Raw genomic sequence first — 21,577 nt, forward strand, 5'->3', positions numbered from 1 at the left:
CCGCACTCCCTCGGAAGGGGCTAACGGTGTCAGCGCGACCTCCCCGAAGACAGCTGCAACTGCGCAGTGTGTGCGAACCGTCCTTTATTATTTCTCAGGAACCAGCTCCAGGCCACTGCACGGCAGACGCCCCTCCTCCCCAGACGACATTCAGCCGCGACCTGGATCTGCCTCGAAGGCACGGAAAGTTTGTACCTGACAACTGGGGCGTAAGAAAGAAGTCTGATTCTATAATCCTAAACGGGGGCAGGAGGGCCAAGTGCAGTCCTAGGCAGTGCAACAAACACAAGTGTCGCCTACAATTTAAAGAGGCACAATTAGGTTTTTTTTTTTTTTTTTTTTTTTGCAAACTTAGATCCTAACTACATTATTCGACGTCAACGCTTAGGAAGGGGTAGGCCCTGCAGAGGGACATGTCCAGGGACCGGGGCCAGCCAGGCACCCGCCACCCTTCACTGCGCAGCCCGCACCCCCCGCAGAGTCGGGAGCAGAGTCAGCCACCAGGGGGCACGACGGTGGGCGCCTGCGCAGTGGTGCGAAGAGGTGAGCACGGCAACAGACTCTTTTACTTGCACTGAAGAGCCCTGCAGATGCCCAGAGAGGGGGCCCTCCTCTGACCTGGCGCCCCTGCGGGGGCCGGGGGAGGGGAGGTGACACCACGAACGCCGAGGCCCCAGGGCTGCAGGCGCAGCAGTCCCTCAGGGACTGTGCCATCCCCAGGAAAGTCCGCGTGAGCGCGGCTGCAGGGAGGACGGCTGGAATGGAGGCGGTGCCAGGGCACTCCGCGTCCCTGGGCAAGGCCAGCCCCCCGAGCACCTCCCTGCGGCCGAGCCCACCGGGCGGACATTACAGAGTTAGAACTTGGTCTGCAGGGAACTCCTCTCCGGCACTGAAAGGTTTTCAGACTCTGTTCAGGAAGGTGCCTGTGACTGTTCCCTAAGGGGCAGGAGGACAAGGGCACATGGTTAAGGCCAGTGATCCATGAGCCGGGTCTCCCTCGTGACCACCTGCACGCCTCCTGCGCGCCAGACGCACGCAAGAGCCCGAAGGACCCGTGCCGGCGCGCACAGCCAGCGGCCCAGGCTCCGCCGCAGCTCCGCGGCCTCCGGGGCCAGGGCCGCCGCGCAGCTAGTCGTCCACGGTGATGTTCCGGAAGAGGTACGCCATGGACTCCCCGTTGTGGATTCTGCGGATCGCCTCAGACAGAATCAGGCTGATGTCCACCGTCTTTATCTTGGGGCACTGCAGCTTCTGCACCTCGTGGGGGACGGTGTTGGTCACCACCACCTGGTCAGGGCAGCGAAGGAAAACACACAGTTGCTGGCGTGTCCCGCGTGGTCACTCGGGAAAGTTTACCCAACACCCAGTGCCACAGCCCAAGTCCACCCCGCCGAACCTCACTCCACCGAGTGCAGTTTCCACAAACTAAACTTAGCCGACTGTACTCGAGGGAAAGGTTTCGTGGTCCAGGGCCCCCGCAGGGCGGGGTGAGGGGGGACCCGTACGCAGAAGCCCTGTGTGGTCGGGGAAGAAGTCCAGTCCTGAGAGCAGTGCTGCCGCAGCATTGAGTCGCATCAAAAGACACGTCCCACTGGGGCACACCAGGCAGACCCCACAGAGACACACACTCCCCAACCCGTCTCCCCCACGCACACTGGCCACGCGGGCACTCTGCAGAGGGGCTGCGCGGCCGACGAGCCCCTCCCGATGCCCCCCATCCCCCAGCAGAGCAGCAGTGCGCGGACGGACCTCGTCGATGGAGGACTCCTCGATGAGGCGGGGGGCCTCCGCAGACAGGATGCCGTGCGTGGCCATGACGTAGATCTTGTAAGCGCCCCTCTCCTTCAGGATCTCTGCGGCGGCCACGAAACTCTCCACGTCGTCGATGATGTCGTCCTGGGGAGACCAGCGTGGCTGTGAGGGAGCCGCCCCCACCCGCTGGCCCTCCTCTGCACCCAACTGCCCATGACCCAGCTGCCCTCGATCCAGCTGCCTGCGGGCCAAGGGTCGCGCCCCCTGGCAATGGCGGCAGAGCTACAAAGCCCTGCAGCCGCGTGACATTTTCGGCCAGAGCTTGCGATGGCCGGGCTCGTCTCCCATGTTGAGCTCCAGACTGCACCTACACAGCCGGGGCCCCGCTCGCTTTGTCGGAGAGAAAGGTAAGCGCCGGGAGCAGAGCAGGACCGAGAGCCTCTCCGAAGGACGGCCCTCCGGCCCAGCAAGGCTGTCCGGGCCGGGCACACCCGTCACGTTGAAACAGGAGAACGGGGCTCGGGGGCTCGTCAGCGAGAACGGTGCAGCCCCGCTGGGGCGGCTGGTGGACCGGCCAGCAGGCCGGTGCGCTGGGCCCACCACCCCCAGACCAAGGTCCCCTCGGGCTGCACTTCCGCAGGGCACTGTGTGCTCGCTGCACGCCTGCTGGCTGTGACAGGCCCCGTTCGCCTCTGTCAAGTCTCTGCCTGTCCCTCGGGGCTGGGGGAGGAAGGGCGGACAGGCCCATTTCCAGCTGCCACGGTCACGGGGCGCGCAGCGGAGAGGACAGGCGCCCGAGAGCCAGAGGGGTGGCCCCTGCCCGGGTAGGAAGACGCGCGGCCGTACCACTATGATCGCGATGCTCCCGCCGACGTCCCCGACCACCGTGATGGGCGGCTTCTCCTTGGCCATCATCACTAGCAAAACAAAACCCGAGACAGCACCCCGTCAGCCGGGCACCACGGAGTCGAGGGGACCACCGGCCGCCTGGCCCTCTGCGGTGGTGGCAAGCCCGGCAGACGGACAAGAGGCAGCAGACCCCTCAGGGAGCCCGGGGCTGACACACTGAGCACGCTGCCCCGCAGGAACGAGGGTGACACGCGTGTCACTGTGCATTTTGTAGTGACCACATCAAAAAGTAGGAACACATTGGGAGAATGAATAGATTTTACTTTACCCAACAGGTCCAAATATTACGGTTATTTTTCTGTGTATAATGTGCTCCCGTATATAATGCACGCCCACATTTTTGGCCCAAACTTTCAGGAAAAAAATCTTTTGTTGTAATTTTTTAATTCAGTTATTTATTTATATTTAGATACTTGCTTTTTTGTATTATAAAGGAGTTTTAGCATTCATTTATTTATTTTTAAAGATTTTATTATTTATTTTTAGAGAGGGAAGGGAGGGAGAAAGAGAAACATCAAAGTGTGCGGTTGCTGGGGGCCGTGGCCTGCAACCCAGGCATGGGCCCTGACTGGGAATCGAACCTGCGACACTTTGATTCGCAGCCCACACTCAATCCACTGAGCTACGCCAGCCAGAAGCATTTATTTTTTAACATATTGTCACACAAAAAATTCTATGTAACAGTCACAAAACACAAGAACAGACACGCGGTATTTCCAGCACTACCTGTGTATAAGGTAACGTACGTCCTTATTTTTCTCTCAAAAGTGTGGGCCGACCAGTGTGCGTCATACCCGGCAAATGTGGTGTCTGCATATGTGGTCACCACGCAGACGTGCTACAAGGCTCCACGTGGCTCTCACGCCGCGTCTTCGGTGTCCGGAGCGCACACCACGCACGCAGCCCTTGTTAGTTAGTTGGGACCAGCCACGCTTCTCGAGCGCGGCAAGAGCCGTGCGTGACCGGCAGCCGGCGGTGCGTCGTCGCCAGCACGGGTGCGGGGAAGGAGCCGCCGGGAAGAGCCCTCGGGCACGAGCGCGGACGAGGCCCTGCCCGGCCGCTCACCACACACGTCCGACTCTGAGGACGAGGCGGGAAAGCAGCGCCACTCGGCGGAGACTCGCACAGGGCGGGGCCGCGGGCGGGCGGAGAGCCGGCGCTGGCGTCCTTCCAGAGTGACCTCAGCGGGACAATGCAACCTGATTACCCGATAACGGCGCCGTGGACACGATCAGAGCTTCCTGAAAACAAGGAGCCCGAAAACAATGACCACGAGTGCACCAGCATTTCCTGCTTCACTCGCTCCTCCAAGACGCGGCTCCTTATCTCACCGCGGACCCCTCTGGGAAAGGCCCACAGCGCCCACACAGCCCACACAGCCCACGGCAGGGGGAAGGGAAACGAGGGCACACCTGCAAACGGAGGGTGCAAACCGAGATGAGAAAGAGGACCTCGGAAGAGTGGGCTGAGTATTCCATGTTTTTGGAAAGTTTTTTTATTATGTTTTTAAGATTTTATTTACTTATTTTTAGAGAGGGGGAAGGAAGGGAGAAAGAGAGGAAAAGAAACATCGGATGGTGGCCTCTCACGCACCCCGGAACTGAAGACCCAGCCCACAGCCCAGGCATGGACCCTGACTGGGAATCGAACTGGTGACCCTTCAGTTCCCAGGCCAGGACTCAACCACTGAGCCACACCAGCCAGGGCACTTCCGTCAGCTTAAAATGAGAAACAGACACAACCAGGGCTGAGGTTTACCAAGGCTTTTAAAACCAAGCCCTGCTCCCCACATGCTCACTCCCCACTCCTACCTGCCTAAAACCGAGCACATCACTTGACGGCTACTAAAACACACAGACTTTACTATAGGGGCAACAGAAAAAACAGCACCTGACAGGCTAAAAAAAAATGCCAAAAATTTTCCAGTAGAGCTTGACCAGAAAAAAAAAATCCCAAATTTAAAATTTTCAGTGAAAGTAATGTATGTTTTTTGTTTTTTAAAAGATCTTATTTATTTTTAGAGAGAGGGGAAGGGAGGGAGAAAGAGAGGGAGAGAAACATCAATGTGTGGTTGCCTCTTGCATGCCCCCTACTGGGAACCTGGCCCACAACCCAGGCATGTGCACTGACTGGGAATTGAACCTATAACCCTTTCGTCCACAGGACTGCATTCAATCCACTGAGCCACATCAGCCAGGGCAGAGTGAGTAACGTACGTTTTGAAGGTCAGGGATACAGGATGCTTACACTACCTTATGTTTAAGATTCTATTCTCCTTCATTTTATCAAACAAAACCCAATCTGTTTAAGAATAAATGAATTGTGTATCATATACTTGTGGCCAGAAATCACTGTTAAAACTACATCAACTTATTGCAGTAAAAATGTTAATTTAGCGAATATTTTCCAATGTTCCTATGAAAGAAGAAAAAAACATCGTTTGCTTTTAAGGTTAGCATTTCCAAGTAAAATAATGCTGTTTTTATAACCATCCTTAGATCTTACACACACACAAACACACACTTTCCACTCTTTTCCCAATTAACCAAACCCTTTTCTCCTAAAATAAAGAACAAAACAGGAACATTCATTCCTTATCTGTTTTAATCTTGGTCTCTTGCCAGCTCACGGAACGTCCAACTCACTGTCCGACTGACATTAAAAAGGGATGAGAAATAAGGTAAGTCTCCAGTAGAGCTGGAACTGAAAGTATTCTCAAGCGCATAATTCTACATGCAAACGAGTCAAAATTCACATTTACAGACGCTCAAGGGCAGTGAATGTCCGTCTCACTTCACGATGAGAGGCGCCCTTCAACATAAAACTACCGAGCCGGGAAAATCCAGCCAGAACAGGTGACTTCCTGCCCTCTCCGCGGTCAAACAGTCACCACCACTGCGGCAACCCTGAGCAGAGCGCGGGGACCACCCACACCCACCCTTGCAGGCCCGTCTGCGGCCTGGCCGTCGGGGAGGCCCTGACTCCACCTCACCAAACAGGTGCATCTGCCCAGCTTCACTGTTAATCGGTCACTCTGAAAAGGCCTCCCCACCTCAGCACCACCGACGTTCTGGACCGGACAGCTGCCCATTAGGATGCTCACAGAGGGCCAGCAGCACCACAGCACCCCCACCCCGGGGCTGAGGCAGCCAGAAATCTCTCCAGACGCTGGCGAACCCCTGGGCGCCAGGGCTGCTGCGGAGGACTGGGCTCTAGGAAGACACACGGTTCATCCTCCTAAAAGACGCGAAGGCTCCAAGGGCGAGGATTTGCGTTCCTCTGGCCTTTTCCTGACACCTGACGCCTTCATCTCCATGACTATAAAACTACCGAAACATTAATAAATAAATATGAAGCACATCTAATTTAGAAGATTCAATTACACCTACAAGAAATACCATTCTTCAGGGTGCTCTTGACTAGATCTCCAAAAGGGAAGCACAGAAAAACGACCCACGGCAGCTCCAACACGCGGACGCGCACCAGCGCCGCGCTGCACCGGCGTCCGGGCGTGCGAGGTGAGCGGGGAAGACAGGGGTCGGCAGGAAAGGGGCGGCGTGCTCGGAACACAGCAGCTGGTGGCGGTGGCAGCAGCCAGGGTGGGCCTGGCAGACTCCCACAGGCGTGAGAGGGTCCCGCGGGGCAGGTCAGTGGTCGGAGCGTGCACACCGATTTCCGCTCCCAGCAAGCGAAAGCGTCGTTTCCGTATTTTAACTGGCCCTTTTTCTTTCATGCAAACCAAAGAGAACTCCTCAGATTTGTTTTAGAGACTTGAATAAAATATTTTCTTTGATGAATGAAAGTTATCCTGATGTTTTAATTGGATGCTGTTGGGAAGGATGATCAGATCCAAATTCTATCAAGTACTAATGTGCTTATGGTTGTTCTGGGTACTACTAAAAATAAACGATACCACTAGTTCACATGTAAAGAAAACAACACTATATAGTGTTACTTTAAGATATAATGTCAGTGGAATTTATAAGCAGAACTTGAGTTTTGATCTTGAAAAAAAAAATAACCACCTCTGACCTAATAATTTTACTTCTGGAATTATGCTATAAATATATTTAGCCGCTTACAAAAGAATGTGAGTCAAGGTTAGGGGCAGTCCAGCGCGGGGACCAGGGGCACACGTCAAAGGAACACTGGAGACAGTTTACAGGTTCTCTTTGGCCACGTTGGAGACAATCTGAGCATTAAAATAAAGAGTAGCAATGGATGAGATCAGAACACACTGAACAAGACAAGATTCTGAGAATCCACACTGACACGAATGAGAGAACCAGAGGGGAAAAGGGGGATCAGAAAAACCACCATTTGACATCCATCACAGTGATAAATGATTCAACCTAATCACAAGGAAACAAACATGCCCCAATTATGGAATATTCTACAAAAAAACTAGCCTGTACCCTTAAAAATCAAGGATCAGCCCTGGCTGGTGTGGCTGGACTGCAAACCAAAGGGTTGCCAGTTCGATTCCCAGTCAGGGCACATGCCTGGGTTGCGGGCCAGGTCTCCAGGAGGGAGTGTGTGAGAGGCAACCACACAGTGATGTTTCTCTCCTTCTCTTTCTCCCTCCCTCCCCCCTCTCTAAAAATAAATAAATAAAAGGATCAAGGATCGAGGGTCATAAGAGACACAGAACCAAGAAGCCATTCCAGCTGAAATGAGACTAAGGAGAAACGACAACTGAGTGTTATCTCAGACTGGACTCTAGTCCAGAAACAAACTGTTCTGTTGCTCCGGAGGACACTGGTTGGACGACCAGTAAAACACGGGTGGGGGCTGAAGAGTGGACAACAGCATTACAGCAATGTTAGTTTCCTGCCTTGATAATCAGAAACAGTGAGAACGTTCACCCGTCAGGCAGGAGGCTGTGTGAGGTGCCACCGTTCTCCTGCCTTTCCACCTGCTGACGTCTGTACGTTTCTAAGGCACGGCAAATAGAGACGCATTTTTAAAAGAAATAAGCTCTGAAAGGTATATAATATATCTTCCGGGACAGAATGCTGGTTTTTGCCACTCAAAAATTCCTTGGGAATCAACAGCCTCCCCTGCTAGGTTGATTGCAAGGCTGGTGTTAGGTCGAACAGCTGTGTTACTAACCCGTGCGCACAGCCGCTCGGTCAGCAGAGCCTGGTTTTCGATCAACAGTGGCATCACCCAAATGTAACAGCTTACGACTTCACGACATTGCACACACACGTTTCCACGAAAGCTAAAAGTACCTCACACTCTCCGAATGCTAAGTGCTACCCAGATAAGGAGATAAGGACAACTGGCCTCAGAGGCTGCAAACGCGCACCCCACCGCCTAACTTCCACGGGGGCGGGACCGGCACAGCACCCGCAGGCGCTTGGACACCGCACACACCGTTCGTGTTACTCGGGACTCCCTTCCGTTCACAAATGAAGCGAACAACAGAGCGACTCTTACGTGGCAGCTCCAGGCCAGGGTGCACAGTGGCGTTTTTGACCATCGGGGGCGAGTGGCGGCCGTCGTCCATGTCCAGCTCCGCACACTGAGCCTCCCCGTGGATGACAGCCAAGCCCAGGCGGAGCCGCTCGGCGTACGACTGGGCCCTGCGGGAAAGGCGGAGGGACACGGTGGGATTCGCGGGAGGAACAGCCACGCGTCGCCATTCCATCATTTCACTAATCACAAAGTGGACACGCCCTTCGACCGCTCAGGGGCGCACAGGGGGGTCATTCACGCACAACGGACCGTGGGGCGTGGCCAGCGCGTCAACGACTCCGGCGGCGCAGAGCGGAGACGCGGGCGAGCACCAGCACCGACTGCCGATAATCTCGGTGCTACCCTCCGCCCGGCGCCCTAGCCCCCAGCTTCAGAAGAGGGAACTCTGCTGGAAAAGGGCTCCCAGCCCTCCTGTCTCTCTCGCCCTGAGCCACCGAGGGGAGAACAGCGCTCCCTCCCAGCAGGAGACTGAGCGGCTCAGACGGCCGCCTGCAGCTGGAGACCAGGCGAGGCGACGCTGCGGTGCAGGGCAGGACGAGGGCCCAAGGAAAGCGCGGCCCGTGAGCCGCCCCAAGGATGCCAGGCCCAGGACCCCACAAAGCTCCCCAGGGATGCCAGGCCCGGGACCCCACACAGCTCGTTCTGACTTCGGGGGGGTTGCCCGCAGGGGACTGCTGTGAGTGTCTGCATGGTTTTACCTTTTTGCAGCATCAGGAGACTTAGCCACAATGACTGCGTTTCTGTAGTTTGGAATCTAGAATTGAAGGAAAAATAAGAAAACGCTGAAAATTATGCCTGGATGCTAGTATCAGATTTTTTCCTCTTACAACGCCTATCTACACTAGCAGTTACACGTGCCAGAATTTCACTCACACATTGCAAAAGTACTGTTACATCAAAAACATAAAAAAGTGCCTAAAAACCTTAACTTTAGAATAAACACAAGCAAATCGCTACGAATGCGCAGAGGGTGCCTGATTCAGTGTCTCTGAGACGGGCAGCCCTGCCGGCTGCGGCCCTGCCTGCTGCCTCGGCACCCAGCCCGAGGGGCTAGACCTCTGGCGTGCCCTCAGTGGCAGAGTCGGACGCCACAGAAACTGCGCAGGGTGGTTCTGAGGACAAGGGGGGGGGGGGGGGGGGGTGCTGGCGGCTCCTCACTTCCTCCTGGATGTACTGAAGCAGGAAAGGGGAGGCTCTGAGGTTGTCCACAGGAAAGCTGAAAAAGCCTTGAATTTCCTTCTGATGGAGATCCATAGTGATAATGTGAGTCAAACCTGAAATTTTAAAACAAAGAATTACAAGTTCACCCCTGCAAGGTCGCGGCCACAGGGGACAGACCAGGCTCCCGACTCCTGCTCCCTCACGAGGGACCGAGGCTGGGGGCGATGTCGCCCAGCCCATCAGTTCCAGGCTTCACCTTCAGCCTCGACAGAACTTAACGAGCTCAAGCACGCGGCCAACCTAACGCAAAGGAGCCTGTGGCCTCCCACACGGACAGGGAACCGAAGCCGGGAAGAGTGCTCTCCTCCGCTACGATCCTGCTTGGGCCTCGAAATCAAGAAAGAAAATCAGGTTGAAGCAGAAATATGAGGATGGCATTAATAAATACTGACGCAAAAATCGATGTAAAATATAGTAAGGTCTTGATTAAAGAATTCAGGAAGAAACGTTAAAACCCTGTGGCTAAGGCTGAAGGAATAAGAACGCAAAAGCGAAGTAATGTACAGAGGAAAAAAGAAAGTCACGTAACACGAAGATCAGATGCGGGCAGCGTTTGGAGCAATTTCTGCACGTCGTGAAAGGCTGGGTCAATAAATATCTTCATGGAAAAACAACGAAGACAGACTGATGCAATCACCAGGGCTAAACCAAAACCGTGCACGTTTCTGAGGATGCAACTACGTCAGTGATGTTTTGTTTTGGGGTTTGTTTTTTTTTGGGGGGGGGGGTTAGAGTTTTAAATAACTATGAGGCAAATGTAACTCCAGTAACCGGGCAGAGTTACTGCACGTGACCCACAGGCCACAGAGCGGGTGGCGACTGCACACACACAGAACAGAGGCAGCGAGCGCGGCTGCCCCGCAGACGGGTGGCCGGGAGGCGCGAGAGCGCGTGGGCCGAGGAGCAGCCGCAGGAGAACCCAGTCGCAGCGTCTGCGCACACACAGGACGCGGTGAGCGAAGGCCAACACCTAACTCTAGACCCGAAGCTGGAAAGACCACACCCCACCGCCAGGACCACCAGGACCGCCAGGACGGCCAGGACCGCCAGGCGACACGGGCCGACGCGGAGATGGAGCGGGAGGGAAGCGAACGGGACGACGACGAGGGCCGAGGCCGGAGGGGAGCAGAAAGCACTGAGGCCGAGAAAGTCCCTCCGAGACGGAGAGAAGAGCGCCACGTGAGAAGTTACGCCCGGGCCCCCGCACCCCTAGCCGGTGCCGTGCAGAAGGAAACGAGAGAACGCCACCAGCGAACGGCGGCTCAGAGACGAGAGCCCCCCACCCCCCAGCAGACAGACAGAGACAGACAGACAGACGGACGGGGTGTGGGCTCATCTCGGCGGGGCAGAGCCTGGAGGGCCGCACTCACCCGCTTTTGCCAGCATGGACGCCAGCAGCTTGCACACGATGGAGCCCCGCTTCCGCATCTTGCTCTGCTTGCTGTAGGGGAAGTAGGGGATGACCCCGATGATGTTCCTGGCACAGGCCGTCTTCAGCGCGTAGGCCATGATCAGCAACTCCATCACCGCCGTGTTCACGTCCCTGGACGGGGGAAGTGCGCGGGCTGCGGTCAGCGTCGCCCACCAGCCCCCAGAGAAGGGCTCGACTGCCGCCTTCTCGCGGGGGCTGCCCAGGTCGGACGGGGGCCGGAGGCCTTTCGTCACCACACCGCCTTATGGCGGCCCTCAGGGGTGTGGGGGAAGCGGGTTAACTCCTTGTGAGCTATGTAAACGCCGGTTTTCACCCGTGGTTCCTTAAACCCTCAGCTCAGTTACCCACTGTCACCTTTGCCTGAGCGTTCAGGTTAGCACAGTGGCGTGTGAAGCAGACATCACCTGCTGGCGGCCAGAGTCAGCCAGCACCTGCAGCCCCACCCCAGGGGTCTGGACGCAGGCCAGTAGGCCGGCCCCTTGTCCCCTGTGGATGCCCAGGGGAGCCCACCTGCCCTTCTCTTTCGCCGTTCATCAAAATTGAGTGAGGTTTACATGCCCTGGCTGGTGTGGCTCAGTGGTTTGAGTGCCAGCCTGAGAACCAAAAGGTTGCTGGTTTGATTCCCAGTCAGGGCACATGCCTGGGTCCCCAGTAGGGGGCGCGTGAGAGGCAACCACACATTCATGTTTCTCTTCCTTTCTTTCCCTTTCTCTAAAAATAAATAAATAAAATCTTTTTAAAAAGTGAGGCTTACAACTTCTTTTATGCATTTGAAATTGAGGAGGGACGATAAGGAAGATTACCGGAAAGGGTTTGGTATCTTTCTTCTTTGAGGGGTGAAGGGTAGGGTTGCCAATGGGAAGGTCTTAGACCTTGAACTTCCCCATCCCTTCTCTCCTTTGGCTACACCGATTCCTAGCAAAGGTCACCCAGGTGAACACGGAAGGAAACATGGATCTGAAAGACGTCCAGAGACGAGGCCATTTCCAATGTCAGGGAGTAAGGATCGCTACCCCTTGCAAAGCTGACCGAGCCTAAGGTGGGCTCTGTCCTCCGAGAAGACGCCCCCCTTCTGCGTCAGGCGCGCACCCCCGGCCCCCCTCCCACACAGAGAGCCTCTCCGGCGCCATCCTCCCTCGGAAACAAGCAGGGCACCCTCCGCCTCGCGCTGTCGGCGTGAGCGACGCCCACGCCTGTGGGGAGTTTCTGTAAGTTGACTTGAGCCAATCCAGCGACAACTGCCGGCAGCGAGATTTCAAATGTTCTGGAGGATAATACTGCCGCTTCTTTCATGCATTTGACATTAAGGAGGGAAGTGAGGGAGACTCCAGGGGGTGGGAGGAAAGCAGGCTGGGGCCAGGTTAGAGGGCTGACCAGGTTTTACTTCGGCATCTCAAAGGCGGCCACCCGGATGCACAAGAACAATGGGGGTGGGGGGCTGGCTCAAAACCCTTCCCGAAGGCCCTCACGGGCCTGGGGCGACTGCCCAGCTGACCTGCTGCTCGGGACTCACGACTCAGTACCGCAGGCGCCCTCTCGCTGTCCATCACGCTCCCAAAGCAGTAACGTCCCAAGTCAGGCAAAATACGGTCGGAGGACATGCAACCTTTCCCTGTAACCAGGTCATCCATCCATTCAACAAATACCTACCGAGCGACCTGGGCCGGGCACTGCAGCAGGCGGGGGTGGGACCAAGTGGCCCCCAAGGCCGGCCACAGCCTGGGGGAACGCCAGAGACCACACTGGGTCACTCCGGGGGTAGTCATTTGTCCCGGGAAGGAATGCAGCTGACTCATGTGAGAAGTCCCCTCACCAAACACTTGTGCACTCCCCCCTGCCCTCCCCGTCCCGCATCAGGCCACCTAAAAGGACGCCCCGTGGGTTCTGAGCGTTTGGCCGGAAGCCTGCACAGCGTGCGCAGGGCAGTAAGAAGTAACTCCACACCCAGACTGAGCGCCAGACATCACTTACACCGCGGCACGAGCCCCGGTCCACACAGACTGCCCATTGGCGTCGGAGGTGCCCTCGGCGCTTTCTCAGCCCCCGCCATGGGAGGCTGTGCAGCCCTGGAAAAGCTCCCTGGACTTGGTTTCTTCCCAGACCCCAGTGCCAACACCGCGTTCGGGGCTGGAGCTGACGCCACCGGTCCCGGAAGCCCCCCTGTGCAGGCAGTGGGTGTTGGCTGGCTTTGTGCCGGCACGTACGACACGCAGTCGCGGCACAAGGGGGCTAGGAGAGCACAGCACGAGGGCGGCCCGGGCAGCAGGAGGGTGACGCCACGGAAAGACCGCCTCTGGAGGCGCCCTGATTTCAGAGGCCCTCTCCTTCCATTAGTCACTAATCTGGCCCCAGGTTCCCAGTCCCCTCTCGCTCCTCTCCCTGAACACCTGCGCCAAGCGGTCAGCAGCACCCTGCAGCCCGGGGCTAAGGAAGGCTTGCACGCCCCACCCCTCACTGGACTCCACCACAGGGCCCCCGTCACACTGGCCTCCCCACTCACGGAGGGGCGCTGCACAAACGGGACCCCAGGCCCTTCCGCTGCGCGCCGGCGGGGGGAGGAAACCTGGCCGGCGGCCCTGCTTTATCTGTTCCCTAGGACTGGTCCAAGTGCATCTGGGCTAATTCTTGTAGTCTTTGTATCTAGGTAGGACACTCTTAATGCTTACCAGTTAAACGTTTTTCCTTTCTGTAAGAGAACGAGATCCTATATTAAACTTGGCCCCTTTGATGGGCGAAAAGGAGTGAGAGGCGAGGAAACAGACACAGCTCACGCACGTCAGTGGGACTGCCCGGGACGGCCCCCCGACCAGCCCCACAGGCAGCACTGAGACCCACCGATGGGCTGGGGCTCACCCCGCCCCACCTCCCACAATGAACCATCTGCAGCAAAGAAGCGGTCAATGGCTCTGGCTGGTGTGGCTCAGTGGATTGAGCTCGGGCTGTGAACCAAAGGGTTGCCAGTTCGATTCCCAGTCCGGGCACATGCCTGGGTTGTGGGCCAGGTCCCCAGTGGGGGCAATGTGAGAGGCAACCACCCACTGATGTTTCTCTCCCTCTCTTTCTCCCTCCCTTCCATTGTCTAAAAATAAATTTTAAAAAAATCTAAAAAAAAAAAGCGGTCAATGTTCTTTTTGTTCTTTTAGCAAGTAACATAAACATAAAAGCCGTCCTTGAAAAGCTACTTTGTAAGCTTCCTATCTCCTTTACTTAAAACCCCAGTACCACACCACGAGGACACTGTGATTTACAGCAAGAAACACATGTCTGGTCTTCCCAGTTCTGGCAGAGAATCCCCAAGCCACGGGGACTTCCTAAGCAGTGGGAACAGTAAAGATGCTTCTGTACGTTAGCGAGGCGACTTTGGACTGTGCCTGCCGGCAGGGGGCTGGTGGCCGTGAAGATAAACCAAGTGTGATGAGAGGCTGGAACCTTCAACCCCACCCACCCGGCCTCCCGGGAGTGGACTCGAAAATCGGCACAGGCCGACCTGATCAACTGTGCCTCTGTAATGAGAAGCTCCCGTGAAAACCCACGGGGGGCTGGAGGGAGTGTGGGGAGGCTGGGGCTGGAGAAACACCGAGAGGTGGGGCGAGGGGCGCCCTCGGAGGGTGCGGAGGCTCCGGCCCCTCTCCCACACACCTAGTCCTGTGCATCCCTTCCACTGGGCTGTCGCTGCGTTATTACTGTGAAACCCTCTGACAAATGAACGGAACCAAAGCGGGGGTCGCTGGAACCTCTGGCCAGTCAGTCACTGAGTTGGAGGGTCAGAAGCGAGGTGGCCACCTGGACTTGTGATCTCTGTTTGGGGGGGTCTGCTAGGGTGGAGCCCTAACCTGTGGGATCCGATGCTGTCTCCAGGCAGACAGCGTCCAAACTGAGCTGGGTGTGTCAGAGAACCACCTGGCACTGGGGGGAAGAGCACCCCCACCCACAGTGGGTGGGAGGGGGTGCAGAAACAGACATTTCAATGACTCGCCCTCGTCACACTCAGCATGGCTGTTTGCTCTTTCCAAACCCTAGTCCATCCCCAGCAAGCACAAGTCTCCCGCTGCTGGACCGGCCGAAAGAAATACGCCGCCAGTCCCGAAGGCGGTTCTGGGGGACGCGCCCCGAGCTGTCTGAGCGACACGCGGCCGGGGTGGGCTGCGCAGTAGGCTGTGATGGAGCCTGGCAGGGAGGGGCCGAGAACCACCGCCCGCACCGCTGCCACGCAGCAGACAGCATGAAGAACGTTCGTTAGAGTCAGCACCACCACGTACAGCTAAAAACCAACTCCGCTCACGCACACCTGTCGAAATTCCGTCCTTGACTTACTCACACCAACAGAAACCCCTTCCTTCTCTTCCTGTGCCCACCCCTCCCTGTCCCACAGACACGCTGCCCGCAGCCCCCAGTCAGAGCACCGCCCGGGTTTCCGCCCGGGGCCGGTGCTTCCCAGGCCCGGGCCGGTGCTTCCCAGGCGGCTCTTCTCTCGGACCCCAGGTCAACGCCGGCTGCCTCTCACTCCGGCCTTTCTGTTTTAGGTGAACACAATAAAGATCTGACACGCCTGAACTGAGTAGTGTTCGACCGGCGGGCTAAAGTGTCCAAGTCTGAAAGTCGAGCCAAGGCTGAGGAGGACTACAGAGGCACGACCACCCCGTGCTCCCGGCTCCCGGCGCTGCGGAGAGCGCGTGGGGCGCAGACAGACGTGCACGGGGCCTGCCGGCTGCTGTGGCTCCGTGGGCTGGGCGTCGTCCCGCCAGGCAAAGGGCCACCAGCTCGGTCCCCGGTCAGGGCTCGCGCCTGGGCTGCGGGCCGGGTCCCCAGTGGGGGTGCATACAAGAGGCAGCCAACTGATGCTTCCCTCCCTCCCTCCCTCTCCCTAAAAATAAGTAAATAAAATATATTTTTTAAAAACCCCACCTGTGACCTCAGTCTGAGGGCCGGACAGCAGTCCCAGAGGAGTGGGGGCACCCGCCCCGAGGGCTGTGCGGGGCGGCAGCAGGGGAGTCCCTGGCCGTGGGACTGCGCACTGAAGCGTCTGGGGGCGGGGGTGTGGTGCCTCAGGCTGGCAGCTGCTCTCAGATGGCTGCACCACACCGGCAAGTTTTTTGAAAGTTTGTGATTGTGTCAAAATACAAATTTTTAAAGGACAAGGCAGCTCTTTATGTGCTAATACAGCACACTGTTTTATTTTTTAAAGTTCAGCACAGAGTATACTAGACTACTTTTATGTATAAATTTAAAAAATTTTGGAGCAATTGCTTGGGTATGCACAGCTCTGAAAGGACACCCAAGAAATGGATAGCAATTGCCACCCAGGTGGGGGATGAGTGGCTAGGGTCAAAGGGCACAGGGGCGTGTCTTTATATACTCTGAAACTTGAACCATCCAGATAAATTACAATTCCTTGCATTTTGGTTTTGAGCCTAGATGAGTGTACACACATAAAACACGGAGGAACAGACAGCTATCTGAAGTGGTTATCTCAGAAGACAGGAGTGGACGAGGGCTGGGGACTTTTACTTTCCGATACAGGTTTCCACAACGCCTGTATTGCTAGTGATGAACGCTGCGTCTATAACCAGAAAAAAGGACCCGAGGTACAGCACGTGGTAACCACCAGCTGTCACTGCAGGGAGCTCTGTTGCACGGGGGACCAAACAACTCGCCCCGCGACCTGACGGCCCTCAGCCCCCGTCGGACGGCTTCCCCGGAGGAGGCCGTGCGTCCGGGACACTGAGGCCTCCGCCACCACCTGCGCGCGGGCTCCCCCCACGTCGAGGCGTTCTCCGGACCTCCGGACACCAGCTGGGTGTCCTCAAGTTCCACTCCGCTCTGACGAGACCTCCTTGGAGAACAGCATCCGCCCCCCCCCCCAGGCTGCACTGTCCCTCCAGACGGCACCCCTTCCCCTTCCCCACTTCGGGTGACAACCGGGCCCCCCCGATGGCCGTGGCTATGGTGGACCCACTATGAACCAGAGGTTCCCGTCACCCCTCCTGGGGTTACGGGTTTCCTGGAGTGGCTCCCAGAACTCAGGGAAACCGCTAAACATGTAAACACATTTATAATTTTGTGTGAAGTGAAAATGTATTACACCAAAGTACTGCTAACCCTTACCTGGGTATGGTCTGTATAATGAAAATATCTTGGCCACGAACAGATTCTTTTATTTCAACTCTTGTTTCTGAAAAATAAAAAATGACCTGTACCTTTAAGAAAAGCACTTCGTGATGCAATCAATAATCAGGCAGCTTCTGCCCTGACTGGTGTGGCTCAGATGGCTGGCTGTCGCCCCACAAAGCTCAAGGTCACTGGTTTGATTTCCAGTCAGGGCACAGGCCTGGGCTGCGGGTTCAGTCCCTGGTCCGTTGGGGCACGTGTGAGAGGCAGTCAATCAATGTCTCTCCTCCACATCAAGGTTTTTCTCCCTCTCCTTCTCCCTCCCTTTAAAAGTAAAAAACAAAATACTAAAAAAAGAAAAAAACCAGGCAGCATCTGAAGGGAGTCAAGATGAGTCTACACCAGCCAGCACTTCACTCAGTCCATCAAAAAAACCTCTCAGTAGACCTCACAATGACAGTTCCCAAGAAACCCGCAGGGCAGCGGGAGCAGGTCGGCCGCCCCGGCCAGGGTCTATGGAAACCCGCGAGACAAACACAGAGGCCTTTCAGGAGGCCACCACTACCTGCTACCAGACGGCTCTTGATGCCATCTGATGACCTAACGAGAGAGAGAGAAGCAAGGAGTATTTACCAACACAGAGAAACTTTCTCTACGGTTCTCCTTTTTAATTTCCAAAATGAGGAAAGGAGCCTTTAAGGAGAACAAAGAAGTAAAGCTTTACCCCTGGCTGGTGTGGCTCAGTGGACTGAGTGCTGGCCTGCAAACCAAAAGGTTGCTGGTTCAAATCCCAGTCAGGGCACATTCCTGGGTTGTGGGCCTGGTCCCCAGCAGGGGGCATGCGAGAGGCAACCACACATTGATGTTTCTCCCCCTCTTTCTCCCTCCCTTCCCCCTCTGTCTAGGAATGAATAGAATCTTAAAAAAAAAAAAGTAGTAGTAGTAAAGATTTAAAGGAAAGCATAGAATGATGACTTCTAATGTTAAAGAGAAAAGTGTTTCTGTGTTAAACATGAGTAATATTTGCCTTTTAAATGCACGCCGACCAATTAGGTATAGTTTAGAGAGCAAAGGATATTTAAGAAATAATTCTAACTTTACCTCCATTGGTCTCTTGATATACCACAGACTTCCCCAACTCAGCACCAAGACGCCTATGAGGGGAAAAGAAAAGGCAATTAAGAGCACTCTTTCTTAAAAAACTCCAGTTCATACGCATAAATTTAACACAAAGACTAAAATAACCAGACTGGCGTTCTTTCAAAAAAAAAAAAAAACAAACAATTTGCAAAGTTTAATCCATTAAGAACTAGAAATCTGTTGTCAGTCCACAAGCAGCTTCAAGTGCTCAGCATTTTGTGACGTGATGTTTACTGGGACGAGCCCACAGCCAAAGTTTAATGTCTAGATCACTGCTGTATGAATGATTTTCTTGGAAAATCACTCCCAAACAAGTACTTGGTTACTAGCTATTAATTCCAAAAGCATAAGCCAAAGGCAAATGCCTCAACTGTCAAAAGCACAGAGACCTCAGTACCACTGACCGGAATCAGTGTGAACCTTACTTGGGTCCCAGCTGGACAAATCAAGTGTAAGAAGCCCTCTTTGAGACAACCGGGAAAAGAGGAATACAGACTGACACTACACGATGCTAAGAAATTGGTGGTGCTGTATTTTCTGTTGTTGTTTTAGTTCTTATCGGTTGGTATGACCATCTCATGAGTGAACGACATGATGTAAGGTTGGAATCTGTTTAAAAACACTCCAGCGAAGTGTGCAATGGAATATTATCCAGCCTTAAAAAGGAATGAAATTCTGTTACAGGCTACAACAGGGATGAATCTTTTTTTGTGGGGTTTTTTTTTTGGTTTACGTAAGACTTTTTTTCACATTTTCTTATTGTTGTCCCAGTACAGTTGTCTCCATTTCCCACATGGATGGATCTTGAAGAAAGTCTTATAAGACAAGCCAGACACAGAAAGGCCGACACCGCATGACGCTCTGCAGGCGGGACCCAGAGCAGCCGAGTTCACGGACGCAGAAAGTGCGGGGGAGGGGACCAGGGGCCGGGGAGGTCAGTGCCTCGTGGGCACAGAGGTGCGGTTTGGGATGACGAGGAGCTCTGCAGACGGACGGCGGGGTGGCTGCACAGCACTCAGAAGGCAGTTAATGCCGCTGAAATGTACCTTTAAAGTGACTGAAGTGGTAACCTTTGTCCTGTATTATCTTACATTAAATACTGCAGCCACAGAGGCGAGGGGCAGGTGGAGCAGAGGAAACAAGAGCAACACAGCGCGGAAGCTGGATGAAGGGTGCGGGGGCTCATCAGCGCCCCGGGTCACTTACACACAGCCTGGGAGTGACGCCCCGAACTTCTCCACTGATTCTAGCACGTCATCATGGGGGTGAACACGTGGTGCAGCACATGGCTAATGTGTTATACTGGCACACCTGCAACCTACGTAATTTCACTAACAAATGCCACCCCGGTAAGTTCAATTAAAAAATAAAAGTGCATCATAAAACAAAGTTTGCAAATCCCTGCCTGACACTGAGATCTGAACGGAATCGGAATCGTGGGAATGTCGTAGCCTCAGGGGCCAGTCCCGGCTAAGGTCTTCAAACTCTGCTAAGTGGGACAACCCTTCTTTCAGATAAAATCTTACTGAGAAATTCAACATATGAAACAGATAAGATAAGTAACCACAGGTATTCATTATTCAGAGCAACCTTAAACCTTTCGGGATCAAAGAGCAAAATGCCAGCGAGGTTTTCCCTGTGTCCCCCTTCCTGCTTTATCTCTGCAAGGTCAGCATGTGATAAACCTGCCCAAACAAACAGACGTGAGCTTTGCAGTTAATGCTGCTGTTTTAGCTGGCCTCAGAGAAGCCAGACAAAAAATCCGGGCTTAGAAACAGACCTAGCAGCAGACTGCAAAAGGACTGTTTTTTGTTTTTTTTACTCTTTTCTCTTAAAATTCTAACTGAAAAGAAAAACATTACTGAGAAAACAAGACTCAAGTTTTCCCTTTCTTCTACATTCCCGTCTAGCATTTAAAAATATAGCCATGCCTTTATCCATCTACTCCGGAAAAACTCAGAGGGACGCTAATGTAAAATTATTTAAAATGCGAAACCAACTTTAAGTGTGAAAATACAAGCGAGGCGCCCTACGCCTCCCACCGGCCACAGGTTTGTTCCGGGGGCTCCGGGACTCTCCTCCCGGCGAGGCCGGCAGAGCAGCGGCCGTGCAGCGCGCGCCGTGCACGGGCCGGGGGGGGGGGGGGTCTCTGCCCCGCGATATACTCGGTGGGCATGCTTTCGTCGCTGCTCCCAATATTCTTGCCTAGTAGAATCACCACTGTTTTACAAATGCGGTTCTGAACCACCACGTCCCTCGCCCAGCGTCACGGAGCTGCTAAGTGGCAAGCCCAGGGGGGGCGTCTCGGAGCTGTCGCCAGGCCCCTGGAGACCACGGGCGTCCTGGGGTCACACAGACACGGAAAGGAAAAGGCATGACTTCAGACGGCTGCTGCGACCTCAAGCTGACTTGGAAACTAGGTGCGACCCACCGCTGCCAGCACCAGCTCCGACAGCCCCGCGGGCCGGCGGCTGCCGTGCTCTCCGGGCGCTCCCCGCACCGAGGTCGCTGCCCCGTGCGCCTGGGGCGCCGCCGCCCGCCGCCCACCTAGCGCACCCGCCCCATCCGTGCTCCGCGAGGGAGCTGCCTCCTGACCCCGGGCTCAGGGAGGGGGCCTGAGAACGGCGAGGGCCAGATTCCTGGGTCAACTCCAGCCGTGGGAAAGGGAGCCCGCTCACGGCCCCTCTCCAAGGCGCTCCCTGCTGGGGTCTCAAGGATCCTCGCCACCGTCCCGCGCAGCGGGAGTGGGGTGACACAGGGCGAGTGGTCCTAGCACCCGGGGTGCACTGTGTTAAATTATTAAAAGTCTGCAGAACTGGCGGGGGGGGGGGTGCGGGACGCCTTCGCCCACCTCCAAAATGGCAGCGTTCTGCGACCCCCTCTCCTGGGGACAAGGCGATGGGCCAAATCATCCCCCCGCCTACTGGGGGGCATGGAGGGGAAGCGGAGCACGGACGACCTCCGGGCCGGGGTCCCTCGGGGCGTCCCTGGCCCCCGCCCCCACTCTTACTCGGTGATGCGCTTGGCCAGCTCGGTGCAAGCGGCCGTGGAGTTGGCCGAGAACACTCGGTAGCCGGTGCGGGCGGCGTTCATGGCCTGGCGTGCGGCGAGGGTGACTCGCGGGGCGCGGAAGGCTGAGGACACGGACAGCGGGGGCAGCAGCAACAGCTTCTTGGGCATCGTCCGGCCCGAGGCGCGGTTACCGCCGGCCCGCGAGGGGCTGCAGCCGGGAGTGGTTCCGACTGAGGCGCCCGCGAGGCCGAGGGGTCCGGCCGGGGGAGGCGCCGAGAGGCTCTGCCCAGAAGAAGAGACGTCCGGAACCCTCGCCCTCCTGGTGCCAAAAGCTACGGCGAAGTGAGGCGGAACCAGAGTTGGCTGCAACCGCCGCCGTAGCCTCCACAGAGCCTGTGACGAGGCCCCCGCCCCTTCTGGGGATCCGGGAAATCCGAGAGGGCCAGCTAGAGCGTCCGCAGAGCCGCCATCTCAGATGAGGGCAAGGCGAGGGACAACTCTAACAGCGTGTTCTTCCTGAGG

At 55.8% G+C, this 21,577-nt stretch overlaps 1 protein-coding gene across 1 annotated transcript; it reads right to left on the bottom strand.

The window, feature by feature from the left end:
* Positions 1 to 914: 914 nt before the first annotated feature.
* PRPSAP1 (phosphoribosyl pyrophosphate synthetase associated protein 1) lies at positions 915 to 21,223 on the bottom strand. Its single transcript, XM_028519956.2, has 10 exons — positions 21,054 to 21,223; positions 18,005 to 18,057; positions 16,901 to 16,967; positions 10,734 to 10,906; positions 9,301 to 9,416; positions 8,841 to 8,896; positions 8,104 to 8,249; positions 2,599 to 2,669; positions 1,750 to 1,896; positions 915 to 1,287 (listed from the first exon to the last, which is right to left on the bottom strand). Exons 1-10 carry the CDS (start codon positions 21,221 to 21,223, stop codon positions 1,129 to 1,131), a joined length of 1,158 nt encoding a protein of 385 aa, XP_028375757.1. The 3' UTR covers positions 915 to 1,128.
* Between the last annotated feature and the right edge of the window lie 354 nt (positions 21,224 to 21,577).

This window comes from Phyllostomus discolor, chromosome 8, assembly GCF_004126475.2.
Source record: "Phyllostomus discolor isolate MPI-MPIP mPhyDis1 chromosome 8, mPhyDis1.pri.v3, whole genome shotgun sequence".
Lineage (NCBI taxonomy): Eukaryota > Metazoa > Chordata > Mammalia > Chiroptera > Phyllostomidae > Phyllostomus > Phyllostomus discolor.

Bases quoted from the DNA above. Each gene is read 5' to 3' on its own strand.
- PRPSAP1 (XM_028519956.2), bottom strand. From the start codon at position 21,223: ATGCCCAAGAAGCTGTTGCTGCTGCCCCCGCTGTCCGTGTCCTCAGCC. The intron at 16,968-18,004 runs GTAAAGTTAGAA...TTTATTTTTCAG, and splicing joins ATATCAAGAGACCAATGGAG to AAACAAGAGTTGAAATAAAA. The intron at 2,670-8,103 runs GTAAGAGTCGCT...TTGTTTTGCTAG, and splicing joins CCCTGGCCTGGAGCTGCCAC to TGATGATGGCCAAGGAGAAG.